The sequence below is a fragment of the Equus przewalskii genome, chromosome 16 (assembly GCF_037783145.1).
Source record: "Equus przewalskii isolate Varuska chromosome 16, EquPr2, whole genome shotgun sequence".
In the NCBI taxonomy this organism is placed as follows: domain Eukaryota; kingdom Metazoa; phylum Chordata; class Mammalia; order Perissodactyla; family Equidae; genus Equus; species Equus przewalskii.
The window spans coordinates 183,185-207,333 of NC_091846.1; the positions used below are offsets into that span (position 1 = coordinate 183,185).

General features: G+C 36.6%; 1 protein-coding gene across 4 annotated transcripts in view; it reads left to right on the forward strand.

Annotated features, from left to right (window-relative positions):
• The window catches only part of RNF17 (ring finger protein 17), a 152,592-nt gene that overhangs the window by 89,491 nt on the left and 38,952 nt on the right, over nucleotides 1-24,149 (forward strand). For all 4 annotated transcript variants that reach the window (XM_070577751.1, XM_070577750.1, XM_070577753.1 and 1 more), the window contains exons 21-27: nucleotides 1,358-1,585; nucleotides 2,275-2,425; nucleotides 2,578-2,696; nucleotides 17,527-17,617; nucleotides 18,956-19,071; nucleotides 20,718-21,007; nucleotides 22,682-22,845. In XM_070577751.1, coding sequence (XP_070433852.1) covers nucleotides 1,358-1,585; nucleotides 2,275-2,425; nucleotides 2,578-2,696; nucleotides 17,527-17,617; nucleotides 18,956-19,071; nucleotides 20,718-21,007; nucleotides 22,682-22,845 — 1,159 coding nt within the window. The remainder of the gene's footprint in view (nucleotides 1-1,357; nucleotides 1,586-2,274; nucleotides 2,426-2,577; nucleotides 2,697-17,526; nucleotides 17,618-18,955; nucleotides 19,072-20,717; nucleotides 21,008-22,681; nucleotides 22,846-24,149) is intronic.

Consider the following 24,149-nt stretch of genomic DNA (forward strand, 5'->3'; position numbering starts at 1 on the left):
GACAAGAAATGTGAAGTCCCACATTCTAGTGTCTTTATTGGACTCAACTATGTCATACACAGTGCCCCCTATCCTTTATAAAATAAAAAATAGTGTTGCCCAAATAATCTGGCCCCTGCCTACTTCAAACTTTATGTTGTCTTCTGTCCTCTTACTATGTCACAGCTACATGTTTTCTTTCAGATCCTGGAATGCTGAGCTAACTCCTACTTAGCGTTTTTAAATCTCAGTTGAAATGTCGCTTAGAGAAACCCCAACTCCCAGACAAGATTATATTTCGTTGGCCTATGCCCTTGTTCTTTTCTTAGTAACTCTTGTTCATGTTATAATTTATTTTTTGTGTAATTATGTAAGTCTCTCAAAATCACTACACTGTAAGCTCCATGAGGACCGGAACTCTGCCTATTTTGTCCACTGCCATGTTTCTGTTATCTAGCATTATTCTTGGCTCACAGTATGTACCCAGTAAATATTAGTTGAATGGAGCTATACGCAGCTAAAGCTCAGCAGAGAGACCTAGTTAGGTAATTCAGATGGGAGTTAGCAGCATATAAATGATAAATGAGTTGGTAAGAATGAATGAAGTTATTACTTTGATCATTCATCTCAATCTCCCTTGATAAAGATGCAACTCTGAGGATTATCACTTATGGGAAAAAAAGAGAAGTCCAGAAAAATGGTAGATAGGAACGTGAGACTCAAGAAAAACCAGCAACCAAAGAAAGAGAACATTTTAAGAAGGAAAGAGTAGCTGGTACTCAGAGTTCATGCCAAGTAAGAACTGAAAACTGTCCATTAGATTTAGCTGCAAAAATTGTTATTTACCTAAGTCTCAAGCTTAGTATGAAAGAAATTGTTTTTCCTAATAGAAATAACAAATGAAATCTAATTATCTGTGGTTAAAGTCTGAACTAATCTGATTTATTAAACATTCTAAACACTTCATTTAATAATTTTTCTCATTAACATTTTAATAACAGTTGTTTTTCCACTTGTGTTCTCATTAGCACATGAACTGATACTTTTTAGTCAAAGAGATATATTCAGGTTATCAAAAAAGTCCGAATAATTCTTCTCTTCCTTTGTGAATACAAGACATCAATGGGAAATGGTGAAATTATGAGCAAAGTTGGTATTTTCAACTGTGTTTTTAAAATAGTTTGGCTTTTAGATTTTTGTGCTTATGCTGGTGGTAGTTAAGAACTTTTTTTTTGAAAAGAAAAATACTAAAGTTGCTATTAATATCAAAACTGGGAAGCAGTGAACCATAGCTGAAACTTGTTCATTTCTAGATCTAAGCAAATAAAAATATTTTACAAACTACTCTTTTTGCTAATGTTTTTTTTTAATTTTTCAGATATACCCTCAAAGATAATTCCAAAAAGCATGTTGAAGTATGGGATCCTTCTCCAGAAGAAATTATTTCAAATGAAGTAAACAGTTTAAATCCTGTGTCTGCAAAATCTCTATCTAATGAGAATCTCCAATCACTTTATAATAAGGAACTGCCTGTGCATATCTGTAATGTAGTATCTCCTGAGAAGATTTATGTTCAGTGGTTATTGACAGAAAACTTACTTAATAGGTATAACATACAAGGAAAACATATATTGCATATGTTTTTATTCTTTTTTTTCTATATTTTGTTTCAAAGATACAGATGTCATAATTGCAGAACTTTAAAGGTAGAAAAATTATTTCAGCTAAATAGTCACTGAAAAACTAGTTAAAACTATACGAACAGTATCTTTAATGGTTGCTTTCATTGTATTGGAATTTATTCATTCCACAAATATTTATTGAGCACCTATTATTTGACAGCCAGTATTCTAAGTCTTGGGGATACACTGGTAAAAACATGGATGTCTTTGCTGTGATGGAGCTTAAATTCTAGTAGAGAGAGAGAGACAACAAATGAAACATTTAGTGTAGCAGATGGTGATAAAGACAATAGAGACAAAGCAATCGGGGAGGAAGACAATTTTAGGAAGATCAAGCAAGACCTCACAGAGGCAGTGATGTTTAAAATGGTTCCTGAAGAAGAAGAGAAGGGAGTAAGGCATGAGGATATCTGGTGGAAGTTCATCTCAGGCAGAGGGAAAAGCCGGTTCAAAGACTCTGCAGTGGAAATGTCCTTGGGTATTCAAGAAAGAACAAGGTATCCAGTTTGGCTGGAATAAGCTGAGTAAGGGAGGACAGTAGGAGACATGTTGTCAGAGAATTATATGTTATGTGAAAAGGTTTAGAAAGTTAAAATTGTTTTTCTTTACATAGTTTAGAAGAAAAGATGGTAGCTGCTTATGAAAACTCAAAATGGGAACCTATTAAGTGGGAAAATGATATGCACTGTGCTGTTCAGATCCCAGATAAAAATCAGTGGCGAAGAGGCCAGATCATCAGAATGGTTACAGACACGTTGGTAGAGGTAAATGCAGTGAAAAATATAATGATGAAAGTGAATGATTTTGTATTTTTATCCTGGAGTTATTTAGTCCAATTTTTATTGTGCTCTTCAGTTTGCAAAAAAATGTTTTGAAGTGTTGTCTTTCCATAGACTTAAAGTTATTGTTTTCATAGGTCTTGCTGTATGACGTGGGTGTTGAACTAGTAGTGAATATTAAATGTTTGAGAGAACTTCAAGAAAACCTAAAGACGATGGGAAGATTATCTTTGGAATGCTCTCTTGTTGATATAAGGTAGTTTTTAGCTGAGTAAATTTTCTTATTATTGAATATGATTTTAAATATTTTTCTTTTTGTATGGTTTTAATTTTAATATTGCTAACGTTCTGAAATTTTCATAAAATCTAGTAAATTTTAAGATTTTAAGAAGAGGGAAAGAAAAATTTGGAGCACTTAAATTTTAGTGGTATTAAGGAAATAGAGATAGGTAAGTATGACAAGTATCTAGATAGAATTCAAACTGTTAAATATAAAGCTTGAGGAACAAAGGAAGATAGAAATAAAATATATTTCTTAAGCTTAGAATTGTGTGGAAAGCTAAAAATGTGTAAATAACAAAAAAGAGTGACTTAGAGAGGATTCTGGGAAAATGGCATGACATAGTTTTTGCATCTACTGGAATCCTACCATAAATACAACAGCTTGGATGGCAAAACTGAAGATTTCACCATCACTATCTACAACAAAAGTAGGCAACAACATTTCCCCTGGTGGGCCCCCCAAGTACAAACAGGTGTGGCACACCATGAACCTGGACCCTTGTGGTATCAGCTTTTGTCTGGGAGGATGCAGAGTGAAAGCTGACTGGGATGCTCACAGCTCTGAGAATAGGAATTGACAATAGTATTTCACTGGAGAATGCAGACCAATTTGAGAACAGCAACCAAAACTGAGAAAGGAGAAATGGAGGATGCTATTCATAGTTGAATGCAAGAGATGTGTAATGTGCCCAAGTTTCATGGTTCTGGACCCTCCTTAGCCATATAATCTCTTGAAAGTAAAAAGCTCTCTTCTATGACCCCACACTGAGGAGAAACTGCTCGGAATAGAGCCTAATGTAAGTAAGACAGTGGGGCAAAGGAAAGAAAAGGTGCAGGTAAAAGTAGGGGAGAGGAGCAAGGAGTCCAAGTATGAGGCCATGTTTTCTGTCATTTTGGGAAAACAACACAAGAGATAGGTCTAGAGCCCATGAATCTAGAGCAGCAATTGTAATCCACCTCTTCCTCCTAAGAGCACAGGACATTTTATTTCATTTAAAACATCAGCAAAACGGACTGCAGTGGAGTTCCATGTAGATTATTATAAGAAAAAAGTACAAGACAAGACGCGAGATAACATCCTTAGAGGCAATGGAGATCCACCAAATAGACATGCTCACAAAACAAGAAAACTGTGACCTCCTATTTCAAAATGAACTAAAAAATTTAGAAAATGACAGACTCTATGAAGCACAGCATAAAACAGAATTAGGAAAACTAGAAATAAGATTGATTACAGAAAAAGGAAGATTTAGAACCATATGATCTCACTCATAAGTAGAAGATAAAAACGACAAAAAAAACCCACATAGCATTGGAGATTGGACTGGTGGTTACCATTGGGGAAGGGGGGGGAGGGCAAATGGGGTGATTAGGGTCACATGTGAGGGGATGCACTATAATTAGTGTTTGAGTGGTGAACATGATGTAATGTATCCAGAATTTGAAATGTGATGTACATGCGAAAAAAAGAAAAAAGAAAAAGGAAGATTTGAAGAGAACACTCAAAGAGTTAGAAATAAAAGAAAATCATATCAGAATTGTAGATTAAACTAGAAAAAACACAAAAGCAAGTACACAATAGATAATGCCATGAGAAATACAAGATAGGAGGACAAATTTTTAAAATTGAAAAAAATTAAAATCCAAAGGATTCAAAAGAAAATAAAAGATACACAAATAGATTAAAAAAAAAAAACAAGCCTACATGTAATAGGAATCTCAAAGAAGAAAACTAAAAGAAATAGAACAAAACAAATACTAAAAACCCAGTATGGGAAAGTGTTCCTAAACTAGAAGACTATTTAAAACTGTATATTGGGAGGGTACACTGCATATTTTGGAAAGTCAATTCAAGAATGCCAACACTGAGCAATTATCTAGTAAAATTATTGACTTAAAGAAAATCACAGTCTTCACTAATGCTTTATGCCAGAAGGTAATGGAGTGGCATTTTAAACATACTCAAAATGGCAAGGTATGGGTTTCATATCCAGCCAAACTGACCTTCAGATATAAAGACCACAGACAAATTGACATGACCACTCAGGGAATGTTGTTTCTCGGAACCATTCCTGAGGAATCTGTAAGAGAACAAGCTTTAGATTAACCAACAAGGCATGAAAGATTTAATATAAGGCCTGAAGGCAAGCATTAAATTTATTTTACCTAAAGAACTAAGATTAAACAATGGTGATTAGGGAAACAGTATAGTATGCAAAGATACAGCACAATTTTGCAAAATGAGGGGAGAAAGTACATATAAAAAGTTGAATAAACTTACTGTTTGTCTTATTGGTATTAACTAGGAGTAAATACTTCAGATAAGATGTTGGGTAGAAGAGGTTGCTAACAATATTGATTTAACATTGCAGCTATGTTAATATTTTATATAAAAAAATCAGTAAAAACACAAGGGAAAGGAAATTTATTGTATATAGTGGTGGCATAACCTGTCAGAGAGGAACTTCTTCAAATGACTTTAAAACGCAATAAGTTGACTGTGTATCCTTACCAGAATATATCCTGAGGACTAACACATAACCCCCGCTCCACCACCAAATCATCAGCTGTTTTCATTAATCTCAAAGTTGCTTGTAGTGTTACTGTAACTACTGTGTGTGTATTGTGAGATAAGTAGAAATAGTAATTATGGACATATTAAAAACTGGTGTGGTTGATAGATGATAAAGATGTGAGATTAAGGTTAATTTACCTTGTATTCCTGATTTTGAATCAGAAGTATCAGTAGAAACTCATGATGTATTTTTTAAAATTTTTTTATTGTGGTCTAAATAATTTATAGCATTGTGAAATTTCAGTTGTACGTTAATATTTTCCAAACACCATATGAGTGTGCCTCTGCCTGCCTTGTGCCCACTCCCTACCCCGGTAACCACTAAATTGTTTTCTTTGTCTGTAAGTTTGTTTATATTCCACATATGAGTGAAATAATATGATATTTGTCTTTCTCTGTCTGGCTTATTTCGCTTAACATGATGCCCTCAAGGTCCATCCATGTGGCTGCAAATGGGATGATTTTGTCTTTTTTTATGGCTGAGTAGTATTCCATTATGTATATATACCACATCTTCTTTATCTAATCATCAGTCAATGGGCATTTGGGTTGCTTCCACATCTTGGCTATTGTGAATAATGCTGCAATGAACATAGGGGTGCATGAGTCTCTTTGAATTGTTGATTTCAAGTTGTTTGGATAAATACCCAGTAGTGGGATAGCTGGGTCATATGGTAATTCTATTTTTAATTTTTTGAGAAGTCTCCATACTGTTTTTAAAAGTAGCTGCACTAGTTTACATTCCTACCAGCAATGTATGAGTGTTCCCTTTTCTCCACAACCTCTCCAACATTTCCAACATTTATTATTTTTTGTCTTGGTGACTGTAGCCGTTCTAATGGGCGTAAGATGATATCTAACTGTAGTTTTGATTTGCATCTCCCTGATAATTAGTGATGTTGAGCATCTTTTCTTGTACCTATTGGCCATCTGTATATCTTCTTTGGAAAAATGTTCATATCCTCTTCCCACTTTTTAATTGAGTTGTTTATTTTTCTGTAGTTCAATTGTGTGAGTTCTTTATATATTATGGAGATAAACCCCTTATCAGATGTATGATTTGCAAATATTTTCTCCCAGTTGATGGGTTGTTTTTTCATTTTGATCTTGGTTTCTTTTGCCTTCTGGAAGCTCTTTAGTCTGATGAAGTCCCACTTGTTTTTTTTTTCTTTTGTTTCCCTTGTCTGAGTGGACATCGTATTTGTAAAGATCCTTTTAAGGCTGATGAGTAAGAGTATACTGCCTATATTTTCTTCCATAAGTTTTATTGTTTCAGGTCTTGCCTTCAACTCTTTGATCCATTTTGAGTCTATTTTTGTCTATGGAGAAAGATAATGGTCTGCTTTCATTCTTTTTCATGTGGCTGTCCAGTTTTCCCAGTACCATTTATTGAAGAGGCTTTCTTTTCTCCACAATGTTCTTGGCTCCTTTGTCAAAGGTTAGCTGTCCGTAGAAGTGTGGTTATTTCTGGGCTTTCAGTTATGTTCCATTGATCTGTGCGCCTGTTTTTGTACCAGTACCGTGCTGTACCATTACTATAGCTTTGTAATATGTTTTGAAGTCAGGGATTGCAGTGCCACCAGCTTTGTTCTTGTTTCTCAGGATTGCTTTGGCTATTCAGGGTCTTTTGTTGCTGCATATGAATTTTAAGATTTTTTTCTTCTATTTTTGTGAAGACTGTCATTGGGATTCTGATTGGGATTACATTAAATCTGTAGGTTGCTTTAGGTAGTATGGACATTTGAACTGTTTATTCTTCCAATCCATGTACATGGAATGTCTTTCCATTTGTTTATGTCATTATTGATTTCTTTCAGTAATCTTTTATAGTTTATCTTGTATAGGTCTTTCCCTTCCTTGGTTAAACTTATTCCTAGATATTTTATTCTTTTTGTTGCAATTGTAAATGGGGTTGTATTCTTGAGTTCTTGTTCCCTTAGTTCGTTATTAAGAGTATAGAAATGTCACTGATTTTCCTTGTTGACTTTGTATCCTGCAACTTTACTGTAGTTGTTGATTATTTCTAACAGTTTTCCAATGGATTCTTTAGGGTTTTCTATATATAAAATCAAGTTGTCTGAAAAGACAGTGAGAGTTTGGATTCCTTTTATTTCTTTTTCCTGCCTAATTTCTCTGGCCCAAACCTTTAGTACTATGTTGAATAAGAGCAGTGAGAGTGGGCACCCTTGTCTTGTTCCTGTTCTCAGAGGGATGGCTTTCAGTTTCACCTGCTGACTATGATGTTGGCTGTGGCTTTCTCATATATGGCCTTTATTATGTTGAGGCGTTTTCCTTCTTTACACATTTTATTGAGAGTTTTTATCATGAACCGATGTTGGATCTTGTCAAATGCTTTGTTTGCATCTATGGGGATGATCATGTGATTTTTATTCCTCGTTTTGTTAATATGGTGTATCACATTGACTTATTTGCAGATGTTGAACCATGCCTGTGCCTGTTGTATGAATCCCACTTGATCATGATGTACGATCTTTTTAGTGTATTGCTGTATTTGGTTTGCCAATATTTGTTGAGGATTTTTGCATTTATGTTCATCAGCAATATGGGCCTGTAATTTTCCTTCTTTCTGTTGTCCTTGTCTGGCTTTTTGGTGTCAGGGTGATTTTGGCCTTGTAGGATGTGTTAGGAATGTTTCCGTCTTCCTCAATTTTTTGAAATAGTTTGAGAAGAATAGGTAATAAATTGTCTTTGAATGTTTGGTAGAATTCTCCCAAGAGGCCATCTGGTCCTGGACTTTTATTTTGGGGGAGGTTTTTGATTACTGTTTCAATCTCTTTACTAGTGATTGGTCTATTCAGATTCTCTGTTTCTTCTTGATTCAGTTTTTGGAGGTTGTAAGAGTCTAAGAATTTATCCATTTCTTCTAGATAGTCCAGTTTGTTGGCATATAGTTTTTCATAATATTCTCTTATAATATTTTGTATTTCTGTGGTATCTGTTGTAATTTCTCCTCTTTTATTTCTAATTTTATTTGAACCCTCTCTCTTTTTTTCTTACTGAGACTGGCTAAGGGTTTGTCAGTGTTGTTTATCCTCAAAGAACCAGCTTCTTGTTTCTTTCATCCTTTACAGTCTTTTTTTGTTTCCATTTCATGTATTTCTGCTCTAATTTTTGTTATTTCCCTCCTTCTGCTGAGTTTGGGCTTGCTTTCTTCTTGTTTTTCTAGTTCTGTTTTGCGTAGTTTAAGATTTCTTATTGAGCTCTCTCTTGTTTGTTAATGTGGGCCTGTATTGCTATAAATTTCCCTCTTAGGACCACTTTTGCTGCGTCGCATAAGAGTTGGTATGGTGTGTTTTCATTCTCATTTGTCTCCAGATGTTTTTTGATTTCTCCCTTTATTTCTTTGGCAACCCATTGGTTGTTTAGTACCATGTTGTGTAGTTTCCACATTATTGTTCCTTTTCCAGCTTTTTTCTTCTAGTTGATTTCCAGTTTCATGGCATTTTGGGCAGAAAAGATAGTAGATATGATTTCAATCTTCCTAAATTTATTGAGGTTTGCCTTGTTTCCCAATATGTGCTATATCCTTGAGTGTTCCATGTGTGCTTGAGAAGAATGTATATTCTGCTGTTTTTGAGTGGAGTGCTCTCTCTCTATATGTCTATTAAGTTCATCTGGCCTAGTTTTTCGTTTAAGTCCACTATCTCCTTGTTGAATTTTCGTCTGGATGATCTATCCTTTGATGTAAGTGAGGTGTTGAGGTCCCCTACTATTACTGTGTTGTCATTGATATCTCCTTTTGGGCTTGTTAATAGTTGCCTTATGTACTTTGGTGCTCCTGTGTTGGGTGCAACATGTTTATAAGTGTTATGTCGTCTTGGTGAGTTCCTTTTGTCATTATATATTGCCCCTCTTTGTCTCTCTTTACCTGTTTTGTCTTTAAGTCTACTTTATCTGATGTAAGTATGGCAACACCTGATTTTTTTGTTTGCTATGAGCTTGGAGTATTGTCTTCCGTCCCTTTGCTCTGAGCCTATGTTTGTCTCTAGAACTGAGATGTGTTTCCTGGAGGCAGCATATTGTTGGGTCTTGTTCTTTAATCCATCCTGCCACTCTGTCTTTTGATTGGAAAATTCAGTCCCTTTACATTTAGAGTGATTGTTGATATATGAGGGCTTAATATTGCCATCTTATCGCACATTTCCCGGTTCTTCTGCATTTCCTTTGTTTCTCGTCCTGTGTATTTTGGACTACCGATTTGATTAGGTAATTTTCTCTGTTGATTTTCTTCATTTTCTGCCTGTTTATTGTAAATGTCTCTGTTCTAATTATTTGTTTAATGGTTACTCTTAGGTTCATATAAAAAAATCTCACAGTTAAGATAGTCACAGTTTTCTGACAGCCTCTTATTGCCTTAGACTATACTGATTCCATCCCTTTCCTCTTTCCCTTCTGAGTTGTTTTTGTCGTGTCTTTTTCCATCTTGTGTTGTGAGTTTGTGTTTAAAATGATGAGATCATTTTTGTTTGGTGTTTTCCTTCTCTTTATCCTTGATGTTAAATTTAAGTGTTTACTAACCTGATCTGATAGAGAGCTACCGTTTTCTGATTACTGCCTACCTATTCATCTCCTTGCTCAGGGCTTTGTAGCCCTTTCCTCTTTTTTTTTTTTTTTTTTTTTTTTGCAGTTATGAGGGCCTTCTTGAGGATTTCTCATAGCGGGGATCTTGTGGCAGTGAACTCCCTTAGCTTTCCTTTATCTGGGAAAGTTTTTATTTCTCCCTCATATCTGAAGGAGATTTTCGCTGGATAGACTATTCTTGGCTGAAAGTTTTTGTCTTTGAGGATTTTGAATGTCATTCCCCTCTCTCTTAGCCTGTGAGGTTTCTGCTGAAAAATCCACTGAAAGCTTGATAGGGGTTCCTTTGTAAGTTATTTTCCTCTGCCTAGCTGCCCTTAGTATATTTTCTTTGTCCCTGACTTTGCCAGCTTCACTACCAAATGCCTTGGGTGGGTCTTTTTACACTGACAAAGTTAGGAGATCTGGAGGCCTCTTTCACATGGATTTCCAGCTCCCTCCGCAGGTTTGGGACGTTCTCAGCTATTATTTCTTTGAACAAGCTTTCTGCTCCATTCTCCTCCTCTTCTCCCTCTTGAATACCTATAGTGCTTATGTTGCATTTCCTGATTGAGTCAGATATTTCTCTGAGAGCTTCTTCATTTCTTTTTAGTCTTAGTTCTCTCTTCTCCTCCCTCTGAAGCATTTCTACAGTACTATCCTCTAACTGGCTGATTCTCTCCTCCATATTGACAGCTCTGTTGTTTAGGGAATCCAGGTGTGTCTTTATTTAATCCACTGTGGTTTTCATCTCCAACAATTCTGACTGGTTCTTCTTTATGGTTTCAGTCTCCTCTGTGAAGAAGCACCTGAGTTCATTCGTTTGTCTTTCTGTGTTTTCTTGTAACTCATTGAGTTTTTTTCTGATAGCTGTTTTGAATTGTTTTTAGTTTAGTTTGTGGATTTCTGTGTCTTCAGGGTTGGTTTCTGGGTACTTGTCAGTTTCCGTCTCATCTGGAGCTTTAATGTACCTAGTTATACTGCTTAATAGTGTGGATTTTTGTTTCCCTGTGGTGCTCTTACCTGGATGCAGCTGCCACGTACTGCCGCTCGGTGGGGATCAGGCGCTGTGTATTCTGGGACCGGCATGAGCAGGGGCTCCCCAGCTCCAGCCACTGACTGCTTTCTCTCTGAGCAACTTATCAGTGGCAGATGTGGAGCTCTGGACAGGGGGAGGGTTGCTCTGCTTCCCGAGCACGTCCCCCAGCCCCTGCTTGTCTCTCTGTTTGGAGCTCTGGGCTATTGCAGGACTGTGCACTTTGCCTTTCCCCACTGCCCCTACCACGCTCTCTGCTCCGTGCTCTGGACAGTTTTGGGGCTGGAGTACGGGGCGGGGATGCAGCCCCTCCCTCACCTGTACACTTTCCCTGCCAATGCTGCCATGCTCTCTGGGCCGTGCTCTGGGCGATCCTGGGGCTGGACTGCTGGGCAGGGCCGGGACACCTCCATCTCCTGTGCACTTTTCACACCCCCACTGCCATGCTCTCTGCACCATGCTCCAGATGATTCTGGGGCTGGAGTACTGGGTGAGGATGGGGTGCTCTTCTCACCTGTGCCCTTCCCACTGCCATAGCCATCTGTCTCCATGGAGCTCCTGCAGATCAGCTTCCACTTCCTCCAGAGGATCCAGCCCCACCAGCACCTTCTGGCATATGGCTGCGTGGGTCTCTCAGATATCTTTCGTGATGTGTGTATGTCCTCTGTTGGTGTATGAATGTCCATTTGGTTGTATCTTAGAGGGGAGTCCAAGGGAAGACCTCACTCCGCCGTGATGCTGACATCACTCATGATGTATTTTAATTGTAAAATTGCATAGTTTTTAGCTTTGTACCATGAAGGACCCAATATCAATGAGCTATGCTGGTGTACAAATTGTGTTCTCCAAATACTATTTCTCATGAAAAGAAACTAGTGCTCTTTGGGAAAATGTCTGATTCCACATCTTGGACAGGAAATGTACAACATGAGCCTAGAATATCTCATCATAACAAAAAAGCAAGAGAGCTATAAAAAAATTATTGGGATTATGACGAAAGGACTCAGTGCCCAACTTCAATAAACTTGCACTGACCAAAGATGGGCCATCTTAAGCATCAGTAGGATGATAATTGTAATGTAGTAAAGCATTGATATGTTTAAATCCCAAAGTTCATAAAGTGATTTAAAAAAAAACTCGGTCACTTTTAGAGGATTCTAGGGAACTGCCTCATTATTCTGAAAACTAGTGAATAAGGAAAATGAGCATTTGTCTCCCTTTTCCTGTACAGTCTCTATTTCAGGATAATCAAGTAGTTGATAAGGGAAACTTGTTCTTTATAAGTATTCCAGGTAACAAAGGAAGAATATCATTCGAATAACACCACTTTACAACCTCAATAAACTAAGGGATCTAGAAAATGAATATCAGTGGCTGCTAAAATCATGAAAAAAGAATCGGATATTGTGTACCTCCTGATGGAAGTACACAGCTCTTCTGAAAAAAGAAAAGTGCAAACTTGCATCTGATCAAGACTCTAGAACTAACTGAATTTAAAAGGAAATACAAGAAACAGAGGAACATGTTACATGCCATGGGAATGTAATCAGCTAAATCCAAACCACGGAAACTGCCGAACAAATGACTCAGTTTCTTTAACAGAAAATTGCAAGGGCAAGTGAGGGAGGGGGCACTCGGTATGTATGAACCATTCACGATGTGTGGACTTTGTTTACCAATTCAAACTCTCTTGAAACATCAGGAGAAAATGAACACTATCTGAATGGTTGATATTAAGGAATCATGAGATTTTTAGATGTGATAAAGGTGCTGTGGCTATGTTTGTTGAAAAAGACTTATCTTTTGGAAATATAAAATCTTCAAATGAGATAATGTGGAACTTAAAGTAATGGAACTTAAAATTAATCAGGGATGGGCATGAGTACGTGAGAGTATAGATGAAATAAAATTGGTCATGTATTGATAATTTTTGAAGCTGAGTGATAGAAACATCAGATTTATTATATTCTCTCCACTTTTTAATATGTTTGAAGATTACCATAATAACTTTTTAAGGTATTAAGAAAATATTCAGATAATCTTCAGCTAGTAAGAAAAATCTGTAAATAAGATGTAACTTAAAGGAATATAGGAAAATACAGCCTGTTCTAAATACATTATTTAGGAGGAAAATGTTTGGTAAAACCCAATATGGCTCTTCCTAGATTGCACTGTTGACTATTAGCTTATGGTTTTCCCAGGCTGGAAGGGAGCACTAGGAGCACTTACTGTGAGTATGTATTATACTCAGATTTCTGTTTGGAAAATACAGAAATTGCCAATTCCTCCTTCTAGCGGACCTTTCTCCATTGATAAATCTGTGGCAGTAAACCCATAGTGTCTTTGTAACAAGAATTATAGAATCTTAACCTTGAAATCCAAAGAGCTTAGAGGCGTCATGACAGTAATTTCTTTTATACCAGCCCTAATAAGTGGACATTTTAGACCTGCTTGAAGACTTCCAGTGCTGTGGAGCGGACTTCTCAAGAGAGCTTGTTTCTTTACCAGGCAGCTTCAGTTGCTGGTGTTTTCTTACATTGCGTTAAAATTGGGCTCCCCATATCTTCTCAACATCCTAATTTTTCCACTAAGACTTTTGTTTTCTTCCAGGCTATCTACAGTTTTCTCAGATAATCCTAAAATAACATGATTTCTAAACTTCTTGCTTGCCTTCTCTAAATGTTTTCTGGTTTAAGTTGGAAGAATTATTTCTGGTATATTCTGAGCAGCTCTTACTAAAACTATAAATGTGTATTAGCAGTTGTCACTAAAACTATAAATGTATAAAACTAGTCGCTATGTTTTGCTTAATGCAGCATGTTTAAATTTGTATTTTGGGGGCCCATCCTACTGGCATCATGGTTAAGTTTGTATACTCTGCTTCAGTGGCCCAGGGTTTGGAGGATCATATCCTGGGTGCAGACCTAGCGCCTCTCGTCAAGCCATGCTGTGGCAGTGTCCCATATAAAATAGAGGAAGAGTGGCACAGATGTTAGCTCAGAACAGTCTTCCTCAAAAAAAAAAAATAATAATAATTTGTATTTGAGGGATGAGTTGGGTTGAATTTCCTAAGCAGTTTTCATTGAACTCACATTGAGCTTGTGAATACTAATCAGAAACCCAGTGGTCTGAGCTGTAACTCCATTCGAGTTTAAAAGATCCCAAGCATGTCAGTCTCTCTTTGTTGACTGTCCCAGGATTATCATGCCCCATGTACCCTGAGGAAGAAGGTAATATCAGCTGAAACAGGTCAGAGTTTACAGGCAAAGACGCAGTACTGCCCTAGAGGAGCAGGACAGGCCTTGACGTCTTTAAAAGGGCTTTGCACTTCCGGGCTTCATAGAACTGGCACTTGCTCTTCTCTGCTCAAACCTATTATGAAGCTATATTTGTTTCTACACTTATATAATTGATTTTTTCACCAAAATATAGGTTTTCCATTTATTCTTGTCAAATTTCATCTAATTCGTTTTGAAATTCAAATATTGTTCAGCGTCTAGGCTGTTCTTTCTAATGTATTATCTATAAATTTGAAGGCATATCTCTATTCAGAGTTAACAGTTTGTGGCCAAATTTAACTAACATGTACCATGTATTTGACCGACAGAATGTTTTTATAATTTTTAACTATTTGTCAACATTTTCTTAAAAACTAGTAGGTGCCACATAAATGTTTGAATTTATGGCTTCTATTGACAAAAATCAGAGTATCTAGTCACTGAAGTAACAGTGTTGCCAAAAATTAATTGACTTTCCCTCCAGAGGTTCAAAAGAATCATTAACTGTTGCTAAATAAATCCTAGCTACTGTTCACCAGGGTGTACTGGATATAATCCTACCTATGGGAAGCAGCTTTATCATTCATTAAAGCCTATGGGAAGATCACTTCCTGTTGCTTTGATGTGCTGCCCACCATTACCCAAATCTTACAGGGATGCCTGTAGTTTGGGATTGTCTCAGATTTGCTTCCTAATTTGAAGCAAACCTATCTAGCCAATTGCTGTTATTTGGCTAAAAGACAGACATAACACACACACACATATACATGTTTGTGTGTGCTTTTTCAGACATGAGCACAAATAGGAATATTAAAAATCTGTTCGCAAATAGAGCTAAAAGGTCCTGAGGACCCTTTCCACGTTACTATAAAAGCTTTAATGAACTGTTTAAAGTTACAGGTTTATCCTACCTATTTTTGTCTTACCCCCAGGGATCTCATGAAAGAACTCCAGATGCGCTACACAGTGACCCCCAACATTTACTGTCTACCGGGGCAGACTGTACAAAATGCTTGACTTGTATCAGTTCATTTAATCCTCACAACACTGACATGGGGACTGTTATTATCCCTGTTTTACAATTAAAGAAATGACACAGAAATTAAGTACCTTACCCAAAGTTATCTAAAAATATGATATTGGTTTATCAGTTTTGAAACCTGATTTTTTAAAAATTGAGATTAGAATAGGATGTCTTGTTCTTGGTGACCCCTTTTTGTTCTAATTGCTGGTAGACCATCTGTTCAGTGCTCTTAAAAAGCTCATCAATGGTAGTTTCCGTAATCCGCCTGTTTGCGCAGAACATTTCTGCAGTCTCACAGGCGCCTCTGACATTGTCTGTGATCGCTAACAGTGACTATGGGACCATATCGATACATTCTTGCAGTGCCCTGGAGTGGAAATCTCAGGCCCACATTCTGCATAAATCTTCTATCCTAGTTTTCACTTCCACGTTAAACGATTCAGTCAGAACAATTGAACAGAATTCTCTAAATCCCTTAGTTGTACCTTGAATTATATCTTATGGACTGTGGTAGAATGCCATCACTTCAAGAGTCTAATAGCAATAGCTAACCTTAAGCACGTCTGGACCCTGTGTTAATTGCCTTATAGGCATTATTAATCCTCACAGCAAACCTTTAAGCTATAGATAAGGTATTTACAGATAGAGAAATTGAGTCTCCAAGAGGTTAAGTATTTTATTATCCAGAGTAATATATCTACTAACTGTGTTGAGCTAGGATTATGAGCAAATTCTGAATCCAGAACTGGAATCCTAACCACTATGCTCTACTACCCTTCTGAGAAATCTTTTTCCATAGATTTCTTTTTCATTGTGACGAAATATACATAACATAAATTTATCATATTTAAGTGTAAATTTCAGTGGCATTAAGCAGTTCATATTGTTGTACAACTTTCACCACTATCCATCTCCAGAACTTTTTCATCTCTCCCGGCTGAAAGATACAGTTTTGTGGATATAGACCATAGATTTTTTTTTTTTTTTTTTTGAGGAAGATTAGCCCCGAGCTAACATCTGCTGCCAATCCTCCTCTTTTTGCTGAGGAAGACTGGCCCTGAGCTAACATCCGTGCCCATCTTCCTCTACTTTATATGTGGGACACCTACCACAGCATGGCCTGCCAAGTGGTGCCATGTCCACACCTGGCATCCAAACTGGCTCACCCTGGGCCGCAGAAGCAGAACGTGCACACTTAACTGCTGCGCCACTAGACCAGCCCCAGATTTTTTTTTAAATGTTGTAAGTACTTTCAGATGTTCAGAAGTTTACACCATCATAATAAATAAAAAACCATGCCTAATTCTAGGAGTCACTGGTAATTTAAGCTTCTTAGCTTGTAAGGACACTGGGCTTAGTGTAAATACTATGGCGTATTTACTAAATCCTGTTTGGTCAAACTGCATGCACAGTTGATTTCATTAGTTCACTCGTGTGAACCATTTAACGTGAAAGGATTGGCTAGATCCGTTATTTACTGTATTGATGGGTCAGCGCCAGCGAAAGTCCAATCTAGAGAGCCCTCCGAACCTGTGCTGTGCTACCTGTAATCTCTTTAGTGGCACTGCTGCTTTATTCTTTGGGGTGAATCTAGAGTCACTCAGTTTCAACTCTGCAAACTAAAATAGTTGATGAAGTTGGATACTCGGCTTTTCATTGGTTTGTCAGTAAATATTTATTGAACGTTTTTAAGCATGAATATTAAAAAGTAAATCTTCTGTAAATTATTGAGGCTGATATTCATAAGTAGCAATTCATCTTGGATTTAAATTCCAGAAACAAACTTCCAAAAGTGTTTGAGCAATGGAATCATCATTGTAAAGGGACTGTTCTTTTTTATTTCCATTAAATGTTTTTGGAGTGCCTTCTGTGTGCCAGGCACTATCCTAGGCATTAGGGGTATGATGATGGACATTACACATAATACAACACATACACACACGTACACATAATACTTACAATACATTATCCCTACCCTCTCAGTTTATAGTCTAATTAGCATATATGAAATGTATACAATAGCTAAAAAAAATTCTTAAAACATGTATACTTTCTGAGGGTTCTCAGTGTAGCTGCAGAACAGAAATACATAAATAAGTTAGCATGTAACATGGGCCATAGGTAGAATAGAGGGATGAACAGAAGACTATGAAAACAGGGAAGAAAATTGTGAAAATAACACAAAGCCATGTTTAAATTGATTTCTCACTACATATGAAGTTAATTTAAGTATATATGTATATGGTGGTTTTTTATATTTCTATATCCTATACTACTTGTTATAAAACATGTTGTCATTGTTTTTTGTTTCAGACCAACTGGTGGGAGTGACAAGTGGACAGCGACAGCTTGTGACTGTCTTTCATTGTACCTAACTGGAGCTGTAGCGACTATAATCTTACAGGTGTGTAATGAGGTAAACAGTTACAATAGATATGTACTGATTATTTCACTGATGTTTTCTACAACTCCATTTATTTTCTTGTTGACAAAGTAACAGCAAACTATTTGGATTTTTTTTTCTTGCAACCTTTTATGGTCTTTTTTTGTTTGTTTTGTGAGGAAGATTAACTGTGAGCTGACGTCTGTTGTAATGCTCCTCTTTTTGCTTGAGGAAGATTGTTGCTGAGCTAACATCTGTGCTGATCTTCCTCTATTTTATGTGGGATGCCGCCACAGCGTCGCTTGGCAAGTGCTGCTGGGTCCATGCCTGGGATCCAAACCTGCAAACCCTGGGCCACCAAAGCAGAGTGTGTGAGCTTAACTACTAAACCACCGGGCCAGCTTGTAAGTCAAGTCACAAAGCCCACTTGATAGTAGATGTACCATAAACGATTGTATAAATAAACCAAAGCATTTCTAACGTAATATTCTTGAGTTGATAATTTGCGTGTTAAAAAACAATGTATGGGGCTGGCCCCATGGCATAGTGGTTAAGTTTGGTGCTCTCCACTTCAGTGGCTCGGGTTTGCAGGTTCACGTCATTGGTGTGGACCTACAACACTCAGCCATGCTGAGGTGGCAACCCAAGCTCAGGGTGAATCTTCCTCACCGAAACAAGCAAAGAAACAGAATGTATGTATGCTAGAGTAGATTTCTGAAGCCTTTTGATGTTCTTTACACACTGGAAATCATATTAGCTGTATGTCATCAAAGGTGTATTATTTATGAATATGGAATTGAGAAGAGGATATATGTAGGATATATCTTTTCAGAACACTTAAAGTATTCTTTGCCTCCTTTTTTTCTAATTTGATACATAAGTAATTTTTCACGTTACTTTCTTCTTTCTATGTGTACTTTCTTCATTTTTATGCTTCCATGTGAAACAGAATATATGTTTTGTAATTCTTTCTTTTGCTTTTTGCAGAATAAACGGTACAGCTGGAAAAATATATTTTGATTTTATAATTTGCAAAGAGTTTAGGATAATAGAGAACTGTTGTAACTGGTGATGTGTTCCCTCCCTCCCCCATTTTCAGTCTGCTCCCCACCTTCGGGTAGCTTAACCTTCACAGCGAGGCCTTCCTGAAACATTGCCCAAACAGCCAACTGTCCCCAGTGACTCTGTGCCGTGCTGTTTTCTCTCTGATATGTTCAGATATCAAAATAACTTTACTTGGTTGGGAAATATGTTTTTCTGGCTTGGAGAAATGTGGAGGAAATGCTGTGAAAAGTATGTTGTTTGTAAGAAGATTTTATTTTTGTGTCTAATATTTAGTCTGCTCTTAAATCATTGCAGGAAAACAATACAACATGGCCATTACCTGTGAAAATTTTCTGCAGAGATGAAAAAGGAGAGCAAGTTGATGTTTCTAAATATTTGATTAAAAAAGGTTTGGCTTTGAGAGAAAGGAGGTATAGACTTTTTTTTTAACATCACTTTGTGATGGAGGCTTCTTATTTCCCTGTGTAAATCTTCATATCTATGTGCTTTCAAACCTGAATTGCATCTTGTTTACTATTAAAAATGATTTATAAACCAACCCTGAGAGCCAGCTCAGAAATAAATTCAGTCAAGATTACTAACTTCCTTGTTCAGGCACATCAGCTCTTATATATTTCAATGCCTACTGACATTTTTCCTTTTGTTCTTTGCCCTGTGGTGTGGCATTTGCACTGTAAACCAAAGGAAAAGAGAATTATTTAAGTGGGTACCAGATCTGAGCCCTTTGGCCTCATTTGCTTAGACAGAGATGTTTAAGCTTTATCTTGGGAATTCTGGTAGGTATTTACCAAAATGTGTTTATGTAAAACAGAAATAGGTAGCAAAAAAACCTAATTGAACAATATTTACACTTAAAGATCATTTTAGATAGTAAGTTTGGGGTTTAAGTTCCTTTGATCCAAGGGGATAAAGATCAGCATATTTCTATAGCTGTAGCTTTCTCTTTTTATCTCTTTTTTTCTAGAGTTAGCGGTATATTGGAATTGCAAACACATGTTCCAAGTAGGCATTTTGTAACACAGATGGCCAGATCTTTTTTTTTTATCTTGCATTGTAATATCTTACCTTATTTTCACCAAGACCCCAGTCCTGATGAAATGGAGGGAGAATGAGAGATCAAAAATAAAATGGGACATGAGGTGGTTAGCCGGGTGTGGTGGATGCTGACTTAATTGCCTGGGCGTTGACACACACGTAGGCTCTGCATCTTTAGTCCTGCGTGTGTCTCTTTAGGGTTCACTGGCTTTAGGCTAAAGCAGTTCCTTGATAAATGTGAAAGTGAAAAATGCTAGGCAAGTTAGCATTGCTGACAACATCTGCCACTAATTGTGATCGTCTTTACTGCTTTTACAGCACTGAAACTACTAGCTATCGCAAGGCTAGGGATGATGAGAGAGTGGTATTAGTTGAGGAATTATGTAGCTATTTTATATTGATAAAACATAAAATTCCTTTCAAGAGAAAATACAGGGAAGGAGAAGGAACAAAAATCTGCTATAATTCTGCTAAAATAAGAGAAAAAAAAATTGGGGGGAGGGAGGCATACTTTTTTTTAACTAGAAGGAAATAAAGTAAAAAAAATTGAGTGAATACAGTATAACCACTAACACTTAATATCTGATAGTACTGTATTGTTTCTTAAGAGATTAATATTACCTTTATATTTATGAATGTTGATAACTTGCCACATGTATATGTTCTATCTGTGGACTAAGTTAGAATTAGCTTGAAGGTGTCATATTTCCCAGTGACATCTAGTTAATTGTATAATACTTGGAATATACTTATAAGATTTTAAGAGAGTAGTTTGTAAATATGAGATAGTAATTTTAAAGCATTTAAGTAAAATTATATTGCTTTTTCTCATCAAGCTCATTCATAATTTAAAATAATTTTAATTTAAATTATCCTCATTTAACAAATTAGACTAGTATATCCTAGACTAGAGCAAATAGTTAAATTTCAAGTATATTTGAAGCGTTCTTTTTATATTGTTTTCCCCAGAACTTTTTTATTTGCTCATGTGTATATATAAATTCTTTGTTGAATATTACAGAATTAATACGTTAGATAACAGCCATTCATTATTTGAGAAGTCTCTGGAAACCCCCCTAGAACAAGAAGATTCAATGGATACTAAGTGTATTAAAATTAACTTTGACCCTGACAAAAAAGCTGCTGACATTATCAGTGAACACAAGGTGTCTAAATTTAAGGAGAAAATTCTAGAACCAAGAACTACTGGATGCTATAAGCCACCAGCTATTCCTAACATGAAAGTATTGGAGGCAGTAGTCAGCTGCGTTGGTGATGATGGAACTATATTCGTAATACCTAAATTGTCAGGTAAGATCTTTTACGTTCTGTAGGATTAGTCAGGAAAAGTAGTGGCCAGCAGCTCCAGTTCTCAAGCAAGATAGACATGGACTGAGATACCCTGGGCAAGTGGTGAACTTCTTTGAACTCACTTTCACTGGGTTGTTGTGAAGGTTAAATGAAATAACACACACAGTGCTTTTCACGATCCCTGGCACATAAAAACCACTTATGGAGGCATTGGGAAGAGATAGACATTGGACCTAAGATAAGCATGGGCATGGTTCCAGGTATGTAAGACCAGGCACGTATACAAGTTTGGAGGCTCTCTAAGAAAAAAGATTACAACAGTTTATATCCTCTTAGAATGAGAAAAGAAATCACAAGAAGCAGCTGGAGACTCAGGGCTCTTTGAGAATATTTAGGTCCTTCTTGAGATCTCTTCAGGCTTGTGTACAAATGCTTCCTTTCTGCACCCTGAGTGTAGTCCAGAATACTCTGTAACTCATGGCAACTCTCGCACTCACAGGACTTAAGCTCCATCAGCTTCATAGTGAGTCCACCTACGGATAAGGATATCGTGGCTGTGAATTTGTTGAAATTTTTGTCTCATTTGTTCATCTCCTGAATACTGTTTTTTAATTTGGAAAACAGAATAAATCTGTGTAGTTGGCGATTCTAGAAGAAGTGAACAGTATTTGAGACCTTTAGCAATGTACTTGATCCAGAAGCTTTCCTTGGCGTATATAAATAGTGATAGCTAAAACCAGTGGACTGTGACATGCCAGGCGATGTGCTAGACGCTCTGCATGTAATCCCCACAATGCTGGTAGTGCACGCAGGTGCTATTACACCCAGTTTACGGAGGAAGAAATGGAAACTTACAGAGGTAAAGGAGCTACCCAAGATCGCACAACTGAAGTGGTAGAACTGGTCTAGGTTCTGACTCGAGACCTTGCCTTCTGCGGTATCAGTTATGGGGATGTATATTTACTGTGGAAATAATGAGCCAATTAGCAGTAGGTAGCAACAGTAGAATTTTAATTTTATGTCCCTGGAATTATGCTGTATCTAAGCATCAAGTAACATAATTTGTATTCTGTTTTACTTAGTGTGCTCTCAAAGTGACATTATCTTAAAGTGATAGTTCTTTTATATTAGGCTACCTGGTATGTGTTTAGAGCTTTTAATAATTCTTGCACTCCCAAAATAATGCTTGCGTTTATAACCTGAGATCAGAATAATTATTTACACACGGTCAGTAGTAACTATTGAAACATATAGAAGCTGCTGATGGAATTAGATTGCCCCTCACCCCCCGGAAGATTGGCCCTGAGCTAACACCTGTTGCCGATCTTCCTCTTTTTGCTTGAGGAAGATTAGCCCTGAACGAACATCTGTGCCCATCTTCCTCTATTTTGTATGTGGGTCGCCACCACAGCATGCCTTGATGAGTGGTGTAGGTCCATGCCCAGGATCTGAACCTGCAAACCCAGGCTGCCAAAGTGGACTGTGTCGAACTTCACCACCACACCACCAGGCTGGCACCTGAATTAAATTTTTGTTAAAGCTCTTTATGTGGGGACTGATTTTTAATTCCCTGTGATATCTAGCTGATGAGATTATTAAAGGTTGGTGATGACTTCATTTGAAAATGGTAGGGAGTTTTTCCTAAATGTTTTCTATTTTTAATAACTTCTTCAGAATTTGAACTAATAAAAATGATGAATGAAATTCAGAGTAATTTAAAATGCCTTGGTCTTTTGGAGCCTTATTTCTGGAAAAAAGGAGAAGCCTGTGCGGTGAGAGGATCAGATACTCTGTGGTATCGAGGCAAAGTGATGGAAGTCGTCGGTGGCATCATCAGGGTGAGTCAGACAATTCTAAGACCAAATGCTATAACGTCGAATTGGCCTTTTGAATCTAAATACATGAAAATCTGATTATAACATCTTTTAAGGAGTTTAGTCCTGTAGAAAGACCATTCAGATGCATTACATGTTTGTTTGAAATAAGAATTTTTCTTTTTATTTTCAAATGTATTTATTAACCTGAATAACCAAAAAATGTTTCCAGGTGGGGATTTGGCCACTGGTACTTTAATGGCACCACTTATTTGTGATTGGCAGCCCTGTTTATATACATAGTGTTAAGTAAAACAACTTGTTTTCCAGTATACTACATACTGGAAATTTGTTTACAAATTAGCAAATTTGTTTATGGCCCGGCTAATTTACCTTTCCAGAATACTATCTCAGTAATTGGGTTTCATGCAAAATCTTCAGAAAGAGCTGCATACTTTGAAAAAATTGTGTATATAAAAATACTATAGATACTTCCATTTACAGTGTATTTACTAAGTAAGGCAATGAAATCATGAGACATTCAGCACTTGAAAATTTTAGTGTTAGGACAGGAGGAAAAATGAAGGAGAAAGTCTTTTTCGTTTCTGCTTGCACAGGGGTTTATTATCTATTTGATGACGATACCTAACAATTACATAGCACTTCAGGTTTTTAAGGTTTTTTCACATTATGTACATTCATACTTTGTAATTTGTTTCCAATTATTCCCATTTTACTTATAAGAAAATTGAGATTTAGGTTCAGTGATGTGCCCAAGGTCACCCTGTCAGTGGGTGGTGATGCTGGAATTTATATCCAAGCATTTTATTCCTAAATTTCTGATCTCTTGTGCTTTTTCTGCTGGACTACAAGCTTTAAATGGTTTTAATAGAACTAAAAGGTTTTCAAATTTTGAGTGAATATTTACGCATATGGATACTTATAGATTCATGTGTTTATTTGCAAATGAGTCCATTTTCACATACATTTGAATTGTTCAGATAACTGTTTTTCTTTCTTAATACAAAAGTAAACTGAAATTCAATTTTCATTAAGTTGTCATAATTTATGAACTTTACATATATGGAGTTCATGGTAGTGAACTTCATTTTTTTCATGCTACTATCTCTGTTTTTTAAATTTATTTAAAAGTATTTTGATATTTTATTACTTTGATATTTATTATTCATTTTTTATTTTTTCCAGTAGTCATTTTACATTTCAAATGTAATTTACACGTTTTTAATTCCTTCACCTAATATCTTTCCAAGTTTATCTACTGATCTACATTAAGAAATAAACATTACATGATACCATACTCACCCCAG